At 47.8% G+C, this 14250-nt stretch overlaps 1 protein-coding gene across 5 annotated transcripts in view; it reads left to right on the top strand.

Moving 5' to 3' along the window:
* Positions 1-115: 115 nt before the first annotated feature.
* UBR4 (ubiquitin protein ligase E3 component n-recognin 4) overlaps positions 116-14250 on the top strand; it is a 75545-nt gene continuing 61410 nt past the window's right edge. For all 5 annotated transcript variants that reach the window (XM_039563836.1, XM_039563835.1, XM_039563834.1 and 2 more), the window contains exons 1-20: positions 116-252; positions 3814-3911; positions 4762-4865; positions 5526-5655; positions 5762-5901; positions 6243-6345; positions 6873-7014; positions 7120-7244; positions 7898-8022; positions 8258-8317; positions 8447-8637; positions 8873-8972; positions 9090-9227; positions 9704-9821; positions 10238-10425; positions 11008-11167; positions 11296-11381; positions 12361-12530; positions 13184-13466; positions 14046-14178. In XM_039563836.1, coding sequence (XP_039419770.1) covers positions 122-252; positions 3814-3911; positions 4762-4865; positions 5526-5655; positions 5762-5901; positions 6243-6345; positions 6873-7014; positions 7120-7244; positions 7898-8022; positions 8258-8317; positions 8447-8637; positions 8873-8972; positions 9090-9227; positions 9704-9821; positions 10238-10425; positions 11008-11167; positions 11296-11381; positions 12361-12530; positions 13184-13466; positions 14046-14178 — 2725 coding nt within the window. In that variant the 5' untranslated portion in view covers positions 116-121. The remainder of the gene's footprint in view (positions 253-3813; positions 3912-4761; positions 4866-5525; positions 5656-5761; positions 5902-6242; positions 6346-6872; positions 7015-7119; positions 7245-7897; positions 8023-8257; positions 8318-8446; positions 8638-8872; positions 8973-9089; positions 9228-9703; positions 9822-10237; positions 10426-11007; positions 11168-11295; positions 11382-12360; positions 12531-13183; positions 13467-14045; positions 14179-14250) is intronic.

Raw genomic sequence — 14250 nt, 5'->3', positions numbered from 1 at the left:
CTCACGCAGTGCGCACGCGCCCGCGCCGCGGGCCAATGGGGCGGCGCGACGTTGCGCGGTCGCCGCCCCGCCGGCAGGGGGCGCTGTGCGCGCCGCGGCCCCCGGCCCAGCGCAGCCCAAGATGGCGGCGGGCGGCGCGGGGGCCGCGGCCGGGCCCGGCTGGGACGTGGCCGTGCGGCCGCTGCTCTCCGCGTCCTACTCGGCCTTCGACATGAAGGAGCTGCCGCAGCTGCTCGCCTCGGTCATCGAGAGGTGAGGGAGCGCGGGCGAGGGCTGCCGCCCCTTGGCGTCGCCCGCTCAGGGGGAGCGCTGGGGGTGCTGCTGCGGGAGCAGCTGAGGGGCGGCTGAGGCGGGGCCCGGCGCGGTGCCCGGCTGGGTGTGAGGTGCCCGGTGCCGGGCTCGGTGCCCGGCAGGGCAGGCGGCGGGGCTGCGGCTGCCCGGGCAAAGCCCCGAGCTCCGTCCCCGGCTCCTCCCGCTGTCCCGGGGCCGCAGCTCTCGGAGGTGCCCTCGGGCCCCATAACGGGCTGAGGGTGCTCGCCCGGCCGCAGCATCTCGGACAGGCGCCCGCCGAGAGGCTTCGGGACTGTTCTTGTGGTTTTGCTTTTGTCCAGGCGTGTCACAGTTTGCCCGGTTGGGCCGTGGGAAGTGTTGTCTCACCGGGCTCTGGGGGGACCAGACTTCCCTCTAAGTCTTTACCACTGCAATACTTTTGCTATTTTAAATAGAAATAAAGCAGAACCAAATCAAGTCTGCCTTGTCTTAACCACATAGGTTTGACTCTGAGCATCAGAGTACTTAATTCAACTTACAGCTTGTTTTATGATCTAAAACACGAGATGTGAATGCCACAATATCACGTTCAGTTACAGAGATCTATAACCCCGGCCACAGCAAGTTGTTAGGAAACATAAAATAAACACTGCACTGAGGAAGATGATAAAATAAAGCCTTGTGGTCTTTTGCTTAATGTAGAATGGCTGAGTGTGCAGTGGATGCTTTAGACTCAAAGAGTTCAATTCACAGAGTTCTGTGCCTGCACACACAGAGCAGTTGTTCCCCCAGAAGCTGCACGCTCAGTGTTGATGCATTTGGGCAGTTCTTTGGCCAGTCTTTGTTTTAGGGACCATTCCAGTGTCACTTTTCCCCAAGCAGCTCTGCTGTCCCTTTGCCTAAAGTTCATTAGTGGAGTGTTCCATCAAAATATCCCAGGGACACTCGAGTGGATCCACTTGAGTTCTGGGAGAGGGCTGCTTCCTCCTTTGGAGGGAATGTCGGTTCTGTTTTCCACTTGAGACAGCAGTTCGTTGCCTTCAAGCAGCGCTGCCTGAGGTTGGAGTTGTGTGTCTGATGATCTGGCAGGATTTGGGCTCTTGCAGGATGGTACTTTTTATTTCATGCCTTGGTGTGGCGTGCTAAATCACAAAGGAATAAATACGACTTGTTCGTGTCTGGAGCTGTGCTTTTCTGTGCTGAACAAGAATCTATCTTTAGATTCCTGACAGAAAATCTTTTATCTGTTCAAGTTATTTTTAGAAGGCAGTCGCTAAGCTCTTGATGGTGTCAGCCAACCCCAAAGTGGCTGGATTTCCCCTTAAATAAACTTGCTGAGATGACAGTGAAATCACTGGTATTATTCTTTTCAAAATAAATCAATAAACTCCTTTTTTTAAGTACTCTTGTATTTCATTTATAAGTGTAAGGTTACTGGTATTCCTCTGTTAGCAGGTGTCTTCAAGAATTGATAGAAATTAGTCCCTTATTTGACATAAATGATGGAAATGCTGACTTGGAAGGGTGCAGCTGGAGAGGACCTCTGGGTGTGTGAAGTCACTCCAGGCTGGTCTTTGGGGAAGGGGTTTCCGCAGGGGAGAACTCCTGCACCTGGAGCAGTGCCTTCCCGAGGAGGAGGCTGCTTTGTGCCCACTGCCCTAAGGGCAGGGGCTGGTCAGGGCTGGGGAGCAGAGCTGAGGCAGGAGGTGGGATTTGGTGCTGATTAATGTTGATAGTGACACAGAGGCTTCTCCTCAGCCGGAGTAATGAGCTTCCCTGGGAAGCAAACTCCTCTAAATAAGACACAGTACAGAGGCTGAAAGTCATTATTAAATCTCACTGTATGCTCACAATAACGCTCTGGCACATCACAGATTGAGCTGTTGTCTTCTGTTGATGGTTATTTGCAAGGATTGATGATTTCTTGACAGCAGCCTTCCACTTCACATTATCATAACATCCACAACGTGTTTTAGTAAAACTCAAACCTCTCATTGCCCAATCCCTATCTCGTGCTGGATTCTTCACCTCTGTGTTCTTTATACCCTGTGGGCACTGTGCATTGCACAGCTTGACCTGTGCAGTAATTTAGGAGCTGTCAGCCTCTCCTGTACTCTGTTATTCCCCAATTGTTCTAATTTGTTCTCTTAACAATACTTACATACCTACTGCTGCTGGGTTTGAGTTGGGCCTGAGAGGTAGGTGAGCAAAATTAGTGTCTGAAAAGGAGAGAGCACGGACTGTTTTGCATGTTCAGTCTCTAGGCTCGTTCCTCACCAGAGCAGTTCTGGCAGGAGAGGGTGAGGTGAGGCCTGAGGTATTGGAACTCGGTCGTGTGACGCTGCTGAATATCTTCCAGTAAAGCCTCTCTCTTCATTTTCTGTTTTTCTATTTCAGTTTTCTAGGCAGACTGAATAAAACCTCAGACTTAGGAAATCAAACTACAAAGCTGATGAGTATTTCTTTCTGCTCGTTTTTGTGGAGAAATGGTTCTGTTCCAGAGTTGTTTCTGTTTCAGCTACATCTCCCTTAGAGCTGGAAACGATGGCTTAGGGTGGAAAAAGGGAAGGTGACTGGGTATAAACTGGGCTTTGTTCAGGTCAGCAGGGAATGGTGAAATCGTGGTTGGAGTTGGGTACAGCCTGTGCCATGGGCTGCTGCCCTCTGCTCCCCACCTGCCCTCCAGGAATAACCTCTGTCCCACAGGTGGAGAAGCCTGGCTTGGTTTGGAGAGGCAAAGTGAAGCTGAGTCAACTAGTCTGTTCTTCCAGCTTGCTTGTTCACATCACTGCATGAAAATGTGAAAGAAAGTAAATTGATCATTCGATAGGCAGATATGCACATCCCTTAGTGTTGTCACAGGAAAAACGAGGGGCAGAACGAGATGCGGAGGCAGAGCAGTTTGTGTTCTCTGTGTCTGTGCAGGTGGGATGTGGTGGGACACCTTTAGGGTGTCACCTCTGCCATAAAAGGCTGATGTCCGAGGCCACTGAGTCTCGCTGAGAGGCCTCGGGGGCTTTGCCTTACCTGGCCAAACCCTCCCCTCCCCAGGTGGTCGCAGGGGCTGTGCCTGTGTCTGTTGTGGTTCTGCAGTTGCCTGGTTTGATCCCTCTGATTTGCACACTTGCACAAACTCCAGTTGCCTCCATGCCGTGACAGAAAGGGAATGCCTGTGCTCCAGGCCTGGCAAATCCTGCCGGCGTTAGCAGAACACACAGTCCAGGCACTCTGGGCAGCTGAGTTTAGGACAACTTAAAGGTTAATGAGCCTCTGGCAGGGAGTGCAGCTGGTAGAGCCTGACCTGTTGATGCTGTGGAGGAGAAACACTGGCAGCAGTGGAACTATTTCCTTAAATTTCCTGTGCAGACAGTGATGCTGATGCCATGATCCGGCTGCGGCTGGAGGACTCGGTCCTGGGGACACGAGGGCTGTGTTCCCAGAGCTGTCATCTTGCCTTGCCCCTGTCACTGGACTCGTTGGGGGGCTGGGTGGTGCTGCTGCTGTGCTGGGTCCGGCTGACCTCTCTCCCCTTCTCCGTTGCAGTGAATCTGAGATCCTGCACCACGACAAGCAGTATGAGCCCTTTTACTCCTCCTTCGTTGCACTTTCCACACATTACATCACTACTGTGTGTGGCCTCAGTAAGTGTTCCTTTGCTTCTCTTGCTCCTGTGTAATGACTGGCTGCAGTAAAAGTAAATCAGAACTGTTGATTTTTGTCTTTGTTTTTTTGCCCTCTTGCTGAATCAGACTTTAGGGCCAGCGTTGCTGGCTTTTGTACCACAAAATGTCAGCTCTGATGGAAAGGGAAGCTTGTTGATGGGAGTATTTGGCCACCAACTACTGGACAGCGTTGCCTTTTTGGCTGCTTATTCATTGACCGATCTAATTTTTGGTCAAGGGTTTAAATCCGTTTTCAGGATTTTTAGATTATCCTTCAGCAGTTAGAACACTGCTGTCCCTGGAAATGTCCGAGGCCGGGTTGGCCGGGGCTTGGAGCAGCCTGATCTGGTGGAAGGTGTTCTGGCCATGGCAGGGGGTGGGACTGGATGGGATTTAAGGTCCCTTCCAACCCAAACCATTCAGGGCTTCTGTAGTTATGTTACTGCGTTGGAGTTAGTGGATCAAAACATTGTGACTCAAAATATTTTCTGTTATTTTGGCTGACAATTTAGCAATTACAACAAAAAAATGGGTTTTGTGAACTTGTTTCATTTCTTCAGAGCTTCTGTCAGCATTAAATAATGTTGCTGGGGAAACTGTTTTATCTGTCTGAATTCCCCTGTCTGGCAGAAGGAATTATCCTTCACTTTGCTGACATTTCTTAGGTTACATTGTAATGAGACTGAGTTTATATTGCATCTGTGTCAGGCAGGGTAGATTGAGTGTGTACCCACACTGTGGAGCATCCTGCTTTACTGACAGCATTGGGAGCTTATTACACTGGACTATTTTAAAACTTGCTCTGAATACAAGGATCTGCTTTTTTCAGTACCAAGAAACCAGTTGCAGTCAGTGGCAGCTGCCTGTAAAGTCCTGATTGAATTCTCCCTGCTGCGGCTTGAGAACCCAGACGAAGCATGTGCTGTTTCACAGGTGAGAACAGGTTTGGACCTCCTGGGCCAGCCTCAGTGTGAAAATGGACTTTGGGCTCTAATTCTGAAATAATCTGCTCTAATGTTCAGTGCATAAAGCAAAATTAATGAAGCTCTTAAAATATTTAAAGTTACACTTTGGTAGACACTGATTCCTGCTGAATCTTCCCTCTGCATTCTGTACTCAGAATCAAAGCTTGCTCACAGCTCAAAGTAAAGGTGACCTGAAGCCTCGGTTAATTCTGTTCCAGTTTCCTACACTCTGGTTTGGTTTTGTGCAACAACCTGGATCACAGCTATTTGCTGAGTTTTTAAAGATGTTTTCTTGCCTGCTTGTATTTCTGTCTTGTGGGAAAGCTTAAATCTGTTTGAAAGAGGGAAGGCCTGTGAGGAGTGTTCCCATGATGTAGTGTGTTGTAGCAGAGAGAGCTTTTCCAGGTGTTTTCCATAAGAAGCACAGGCAGTGTCAGTGACCTGGATTACCTGCAGTCAGGGATGTGTCACGATCCTGGGGGGGGAGAGCAGAGTGGCTCAGAGCTGTTGCAGTGGCCTCACCAGCTGAAGTTGCATTACTCTTAATCCATCTGCTTAGAGTAAGCGATACGGAGGAGTGATTGGAATCAAGAGTTTAAATGGTACTTGATGTCTCTGTTTTCTGTAGAAACACCTCATTCTGCTGATCAAGGGGCTGTGCACGGGCTGCAGCCGCCTGGACCGGACGGAAATCATCACCTTCACAGCAATGATGAAATCAGCCAAGCTGCCTCAGACTGTCAAAACCCTCTCTGATGGTAGGGAGGAGGCTTCAGCTGTGTGTGTTTCACTGCAGCACTGCAGTTAGGCACAGAAAATCTGGGGTTTGCTGTCTGAAATGGGGGTTTGTTGTTCTCCCTGCAGTTGAGGACCAGAAGGAATTAGCCTCCCCGGTGAGCCCAGAGCTGAGACAGAAGGAAGTGCAGATGAACTTCCTCAACCAATTGACATCAGTCTTTAACCCCAGAGTCTCATCATCACCATCAATCACAACAGAGACACAGGTAAAAAATCCTCTAAAACAGAAAGAGTCTGAATTTCAACATTAATAACCCAGTGCGGGGAAGGACAGAGGGCTCTAAGTGGTACTTCTTAATACAAATGTAAAAAGAATCTTTCTTAAAAATGTGAATCCTGCTTGCACGTGATCCATGGCAAACAACCAAAAACTATTTGTGCTGTATTGGCAGTACTGGATTTGCTTCCTAGTGGAAGGCGGTGTTCAGTGACATCCATGGCTGTTTGGAGTCGTGCTGCTGATACATCTCGCTTCTGTGTAGAGACTTAGAGAAATACTGTGTGGTTTTAGTGCCTCCATAATATATTTTGTATGTGCTTGCTTTAGGTGGAAGGAGAGAGCGAAGATCAAGCTGCCACAGATCAAACCTCTGCAACAAAAACCAAGAGCATATTCATTGCTCAGAATGTGGCCAGCCTGCAAGAACTTGGTGAGAATCAGGTTTCTAGCTTGGGGCCAGAAGAGCGCTGGAAAAATCTCTGTCCAGTGTTACATCTCACAGCTCTGAGTGGGAAGAAGCTTTCTGACCTAAAGGGTTCTCTGGGTTGCTGGTGATTGCCGAGGGAGGTTGTGGCTGGAATGGAGTTTTCATTGCAGAGATGAGCTCAGTGTATTTGTGTTTGGAGGGGTAGATAAGGTAGATGATATGACATACGTTATGGGATGGATTATTGAGCAGATGTGGATTAGAATCACAGGATCCTTAAGATTGGAAAAGACCTTGGGATCATCAGGTCCCACCAGCTGGACCTGGTGTGCCCTGTAACATGGACACAGAGCTTTGTGACACCCGTTACAAATGTGGGCTGGAAACTTCACCGGCTGGTGTTGTAAAACAGCCTTTATCCTATTGCCTCATCCCTGATGGCATTTTCTCACCACCAAGAGCAATTAAGTCAATTATTGAGGACCGTTAGGGCTGAAGCAGTGACACAGCCCTGCTGCTGTGGTTGGCAGGTGGCTCTGAGAAGCTGCTGCGCGTGTGCCTGAACCTGCCGTACTTCCTGCGCTACATCAACCGCTTCCAGGACGCCGTGTCCGCCAACTCCTTCTTCATCATGCCCGCCACGGTGGCCGACGCCACGGCCGTGCGCAACGGGTCAGTGCCACCCCTGCTCGGGGCGTCTCTGTGTGCCTGGGGCAGGTCACTGTGCTGGCAGGGCAGCGCTCGCTGGCCCGTCCTCACCGTGTGTCCTGCCCGCAGGTTCCACTCGCTGGTGATCGATGTGACCATGGCTCTGGATACGCTGTCCCTGCCCGTGCTGGAGCCCCTGACGCCCACACGTCTCCAGGACGTGACTGTTCTTGCTCTCAGCTGTCTCTATGCAGGTGAGTGGGTCTCCAGTAGTTCTTTAGAGTCTTTTGCTCTGCTTTGTTACCTGTGTGTTGGAGGCTCAGCCCACAAATAGCCTTTATTTCTCATGAATTTGAAGCTCTGCAGCACAGTGTGGTGACTGGGTTAATACTGAAGTTGTTACTGATACGATCTGCCACTGTTCCTGTCAGTATCTAAGAAAAAGACTGAGTGACTCAACATCTTAACAGCGTGTAATTTCTGTTCTTTTTATATTCAGAGCATAATATATTTTTGCTTTAGGCTTCAGCTTAATTTGTTATAGCCCCAAATCAGCCTTGTTTCCCAGGAGTGGTTTAAGCACACCAAAATCCTGAGTGTTTAATTGGTATGGGGGAGACTTTAAGGAGATGTGGCACTTGAGTATGAAGATTGTCTTTAAAATGGTATTGAATTACATGGTAAAACATTACCTCCTTTAACTGTTCCCATGTGTTTGTGTAGGATAAAACTTCACTCTTTTGAGGGTACTAAAGATTTTTAATCTTTCCCTGTCATACTGAGCATTCCCTGCTCCATCAAGTTGATGGACACGTTCAATACCGCTTGTCTTAATGTGCTAAATAGGAATATTCTGTCCCAAGATTGGCTCTTCCTAAGAATGTCCCCTGCACTTGTTTTCCCTGAGGTGTGAGCGTGGCCACCTGCATGGCCATCCTGCACGTGGGCAGCACCCAACAGGTACGAACCGGGTCGACGAGCTCCAAAGAAGAAGATTATGAGAACGATGCTGCTACTATTGTACAGAAATGTGTAAGTAAATGACAGAGTGTTCATTGTTTTGCTCCTCAGCAAGCAAAGAGCACAGAATTTGTCTTTATTTGCATTGCAATACACAGCTGTGATTGATTTTGGGACATCAACCTTGCTGATAAAGGAGTTAAAGGGGTGGCTAATTGTAGAGGGTAAAATAAAATTACATTTGGAGTTTTTATTTTTAATTGCTGTCTGGCGGGGTGCCTTACCATGGTTTTGGGTTTATTTGCAGCTTGAAATCTATGAAATGATTGGACAAGCAATCAGCAATTCACGCCGTGCAGGGGGTGAGGTAAGATTTCCATCTCAGGAAGCTTTTTCACTCTTTTTGTGCTGATGTACTTTGGCATTTGGATTGACAGTATTTTATCGTTTTGGTGCTTTTTTCTCCCTCCCTTCCCCTTGACTTTTGGCACGATAGCATTATCAGAACTTCCAGCTGCTCGGGGCTTGGTGTTTGCTGAACAGCCTGTTCCTCATCTTGAACCTCAGCCCCACGGCCTTGGCTGATAAGGGGAAGGAGAAGGATCCCTTGGCTGCTCTTCGCGTCAGAGACATCATTGCTCGTACTAAGGAGGGCGTGGGGTCTCCCAAACTGGGACCTGGGAAAGGGTATGTGACACCCCTGCAGGAATCATTGTCCAGGGATCTAAGCAGGCCCAGCAAGCGGCTGCTGTGGGGTCTTGTTGGTCTCTTGAAATTTTATTTCTCGTTGCAATTCATGTCCTGAGTCTTGGGAAGAAGAGAATTTGTTGTCTCCAGTTTAGCAAAGCAGTCACTTTATTTCATATTTATTTCTTTATTATTTTCCCCCTGAAATGCCATTCTGTCCTTTCTTTTTCTGCAGGCATCAAGGGTTTGGGGTGCTGTCAGTGGTGCTGGCAAATCATGCCATCAAATTGCTGTCATCTCTTTTCCAAGATCTGCAAGTGGAAGCATTGCACAAGGTATGCAGGTAGCATGGACGTTGTCCTGACACATTCTGCCTTCTCCACTGATACACACTTGGAATTCTCCCACCAATTTCTCTTTCTTTCAATTCTATTTGAAATTCTGTTCTCCAGGGCTGGGAGAGCGACGGCCCGCCAGCAGTGCTGGACATCATGGCTCAGAGCACGTCCATCCAGAGGATTCAGCGGCTCATAGACTCTGTGCCGCTCACTAATTTGCTGCTGACTCTGCTCTCTACTTCCTACAGAAAGGTAGGAACGGCACACAGCTAGAGAACTTCCAGAGCTCAGCCTCTCCAAGTTATCATCACTTTACAAACCTGGGCCTGTGCTGAGAACGTACAGTTCTTCTTTCAGAAGCTGTCAGCCGGGGCCTCTCTCTTTCCTCTTTTCAGAGATGTAAATTTGACAAACTTGTGCTAATGAAAATGCACTTTTTTTGTAAGTTCAGTGGTATTTGTGATTTTAGTGGAAAGATGAAAAGGCTGTGTTGATAACAGATGCTTTTATATTAGAACTGTTACTTCAAGTGTCGCTTACTAACTTGACATAGATTGTTTATTTTCAACCATTCTGTGTAATTTTTAGTACAACTTAAGCCTTGAAAAACTTAATAAATTAGTTGAGACAAATTCACTAGAAGAAAATTAAAAGGCATGAGGAAGTTACTCTTATTTTCGAATTATTATCTTCCATAATCATAACATTTTCCTTGTGCTGTTCTTTAGGCCTGTGTCCTGCAGCGCCAGAGGAAGGGCTCCATGAGCAGCGATGCCAGTGCCTCCACTGACTCCAACACTTACTACGAGGATGATTTTAGCAGCACTGAGGAGGACAGCAGCCAAGGTAATAGTTTGTAGCAACTCAGGATTTTACACTGCTTTTCACATTTAATGGAAACCTGGCTACTGTGCTGTTGCCTTCTCAGACTGTATGACTGGTAACACTGAAAATACAGAGCAGTTTGTGAGGTCTGTGTGGCAGAAGTAGTGCTGACTGCACTCTTGTGTAAACGGAAGCCTGAGTGGCTGGGATTTGGCAGTATTTGCTTAAGAAGAGAGCGGAAATAATTTCTTTGTGTAAACTCCTGCTGGACCTCTGTGAAAGGGCTTTGCCTTGTGATTTGGAAAGAAGAAATGAAGATAGCAGACACCTTAACTGTGCTCATTGAAATTCTGTTTTAGGCCTTTTTCAGGCTGCGTAGTTTTATAAGGTATTTGCTTATGAAAGTATGGGTTTGTTTTTCCTGCCCTGTGTGCTAGATGACGACAGTGAACCAATCCTGGGGCAGTGGTTTGAAGAGACAATCTCTCCCAGCAAAGAGAAAGTGGCCCCACCGCCGCCTCCTCCACCCCCTCCTCTGGAGAGCTCGCCGAGGGTGAAGAGCCCCAACAAGCAGAGTGCTGGGGAGAACGGGAACATCCTGGCCAGCCGCAAGGATCCCGAGCTGGTACGGCCGGAGCTCGGTCCCGGGGAGCTGCGGGGGCTCGGGGCAGGCGCTGCTGGGCTGTGGCACCGTGCTCCTGCCAGGGACAGCTGTGCTGGCAGCCTCCGTGGGAAATGGCAGGCGGTGCTGGTGCGCTGCTCAGGGGGAATCAGGGACTGTCCCGGCTGTGGAGAAGGATGTTTGCTCTCCTCTCCTGTCAGGTGGAATGTCTCAGGGTTTGTTGCTGGCAGGGAAGAAGAGGCTGGAGATTGTATCTGTTTGGGTTACAGAGGGAGCGGGAAAAGCGGGGTAGAGCTGCAAGTGAAGTGACTTGCTGACAGATGCTTTTAGCTCCAACTCCACTGGGTAAAGATAAAAATAAATACTGCAGTAGAGAAGTTGGAGGCCTCCAGCCTTCTCAGAGAGTTCTGGAATCAGTCCTGGCCCAGAGCACAGTGCAGGGAGCTGGATTGCCATGAGTGCACCTTTGCTGCAGGGGAGGGCAGGTTTAAGGGACTCGATTTATTTTGCTGGTGGTTTAGTTTTGGTTTAATGTTAACCCTCTGCTTTTGTTGCTTCTATAGTGTGTTTCTCTTTTCTTTTCAGTTTTTGAGCCTAGCTTCAAACATTTTGAACTTTATCACTTCTTCTATGCTGAACTCCAGGAATAACTTCATCCGCAACTACCTGAGCGTGTCCCTGTCGGAGCAGCACATGGCCACGCTGGCGAGCATCATCAAGGAGGTGGACAAGGATGGCCTGAAGGGTGAGAGTGGGCACAACCTCTCTGGTAGAGCTGTACAGCTCAGAGGTGTCTCTTTTTTTAGTTTCACGTCAAAGTTTTAGATACTGGAGAGCAAAGGTAGTGAGTGGCTCTCTATCCATGTCTTACAGGCACGTCAGATGAGGAGTTTGCTGCTGCTCTGTATCACTTCAACCATTCCTTGGTGACCTCAGATCTTCAGTCCCCTGCCCTGCAGGTGAGCTGGGGTTGAATGCATAAATAAAATTAAGAAGTGGTGGTGTCTGTTTATGCCTCTATGTGGGTTCTCCACATCTTGAATAGCGTGTTGGCTGTTCCATTTGGCCCTGAGTATATTCTGCAAAAAGAGGTTGGAATATTTTGAGTCCTATGGTTTGAATGACCTTTGCAGTCATCCAGCACAAAACATCCTGCACAGTGTAAACTTAACATCTAGAGTTCAGACTAATCCACTGAACTTTGAAGGTGATGAAAGCTGAGAAGGAAATGAGTTTGTGTATTTTGTCTTGGAGAATTGCCTCTATCCATGAGTTTATCAAGAGACATTCCTACAGATTTGCTCTGCTGTCAGGACTGATGCCAAAAGGCCTTGGAATTCTCTCAGGAGAGAATCAAATTAATCCTTTTGCTTTCCTGTCCTAGCTTTGTAGCCTCTAGGTTTCTTTTCTGGGTCATGGCATGACCTGACTTAACCCTGTCATGGAGGTTACAAACCTGCTTCACCCATCACTGAATTCAATTCCTATACTTTGTTGGCTGTTTCCTACTGTATTTAAAACACTCTGTTGACTGTTAATTTTTAAAAGCAGTTGGACTTTCAGCAATCTGCCTTTTTACTCTCTTAGAAAAGAAGCAAATGTTACTGTGATCATTTAAAGAGCTCTTCTTCCAAATTCACAGATACTGAACACAGTAGCTTAACCTTTCCTGCTCTGATATTGCAGTGAATGAGAAAAGCTCATTAATGCCATTTTTCCTGCATTGGTGTTAAGAGTTTGTTGTGTTTAGGTGGCAAAGTGACAGCATTGAGTGTCCTTCAGCAGCTCTGCCCTGTATCAGACAGGAGAGCCATTGCTGTGTGAGCAGAGCTGAGAGCCCTGCTGTTTATTGTCATCTATATGCTCAGATCATACTTTTAGTTAATTAAAGCATCAGGCAGGACTTGCCTCTTTCTAACAAGCCCCTGTTTGTTCCAGAACACACTTCTCCAGCAGCTGGGAGTTGCCCCTTTTTCTGAAGGTCCATGGCCTCTCTACATCCACCCTCAAAGTTTGTCGGTGCTGTCCCGACTGCTTCTGATTTGGCAGCATAAAGCCACTGCCCAGGGAGATCCTGATGTTCCAGAATGCCTTAAAGTCTGGGAAAGGTGAGATCATTTTATGTGAAGCTGAAAATCAGTCATCTCTTACCTCTCTCATTTCCTGTCAAGTGAAAATTTTCTGGGCCCAGCATTCCAAGTGTGTGAGTTCTCTGATCTGGGATCCGTGTGGTGCTGGGAGGAGCAGAGGCTCAGTCTGCTGTGCTGTGGAATCCTTCACCCAGAGCCCAGGAAATGAGACCTGCAGTCAGGAGTTAGGTGGGAGGAGGCTGAATTGCAGCAGGGCTGGCTGTAAAAAGGGAAGGAGAGTATCTTATCTCAGCAGGTTTCTGCTAGGTCCTGTAAGGATGGTGCCAAGATTGTTCCTCTCTGCCATTACCGGGATGTGAAAGTCTCTGAGGGGGTTTAGGTGGTTTAAAGCTCTAATGAACAGCCTTTCCCAGGGAACAGGTTTGAATCACCCTTTCTCCATCTGAATGATTGTTCCTATTTTCCATTAAAAATATTTGCTGCTAATTTCATTTCAGTAGGTTTTACTGCTCTCACAGTCTCATTCCAATACATAAAGTAGCAAACCATTTGTGAAATTGCCAGTATTAGAACAATAAGCAGAAAAATATAACTAAGCTCTAGTTAAAGAGATTTTAAAGAGGGATGTAAGAGGAAAACTAAACTTGACAAACTTCCTCTCCTGTTGCCAGGTTTGTGGGCACCCTGAAGCAAAACGCCTTGCAGGGGACTCTCCCCAGTGACACAGAAGATCTGAATGTGGAGCATCTCCAGCTGCTGCTGCTCATTTTCCACAATTTCTCGGAGCGGGGCCGCAGGTCCATCATGATGCTCTGTATCCAGACCATCGTGGAGCTGACAGCAAACATGGAGACCCAGCAGTGTTCTGTGCCTCTTATCGTGGCACGGCTGCTCTTGGTGTTTGACTACCTGCTCCACCAGTATTCCAAGGCCCCCGTGTACCTGTTCGAACAGGTAAGATTTTGACATCTGGATATTTAGTTGGTCACCCAGCAGGAATCTGCAATGGGCAGTCATTTGGTGTGTTCTACCTGTGACCCTTGTGAGTAAGTCAATTTTGATGCTGTTACCAAACTTTGGAGTTCCAAGGAATGGTTCCTAGCAGCAGGTTCAGTTGGAGTGTAAATTCCTGGCGTGACTGGTGTCTTAATGTATCCTAGTAAGGACAGGATAGTTGTCCCACCATATCTTTAAAATCTTGAGTATTTGGCTGTTTAGCTCACAAATACCTTTTGTACGATCTCCTTGCTTTAGTATTTCACTGTGGAGGTTTTTGGCACAGTTCTCCTTAATAGGATGGGATGGTGCCTTGTGCCTGGCTTTTCCAATTGTGGGAAGCTTGGCCATGGATTTAAACTGCTCAGTCCAGAATAAAAATCATCACAGAGGGCCCAGGGCTTCCCCCAGAAGTGTGGAATGTTGTGTTTTGAACAGGATTGTTTCGTGGTTCTTTCTCTGTGGGGTGATACTTTCCCCCAGCCCTCAGTGGCAAGGATGCCATGGGTGGGTTTTTGTTTGGTTTCTTTAATTCAGGTACAATATAATTTGCTGACTCCACCCATTGGCTGGGTGAGTGGATCCCAGGACAGCAGCAGACGAACGTCTGTCCCACTTTATCATGGCTTTAAGGAAGTGGAAGAAAACTGGACCAAACACAGTTCATCAGGTAAGAAAGAAAACGTAAGGAATTTTTTATTCCAAGTTTTGCCTTTATAAATAAATGAGAGCCCTTTCTGTG

The sequence above is a fragment of the Corvus cornix genome, chromosome 21, assembly GCF_000738735.6.
Source record: "Corvus cornix cornix isolate S_Up_H32 chromosome 21, ASM73873v5, whole genome shotgun sequence".
Classification (NCBI taxonomy): domain Eukaryota; kingdom Metazoa; phylum Chordata; class Aves; order Passeriformes; family Corvidae; genus Corvus; species Corvus cornix.
Note: the sequence above shows the minus strand (reverse complement) of the source record. Positions and strands in the feature narration are given on the sequence as shown.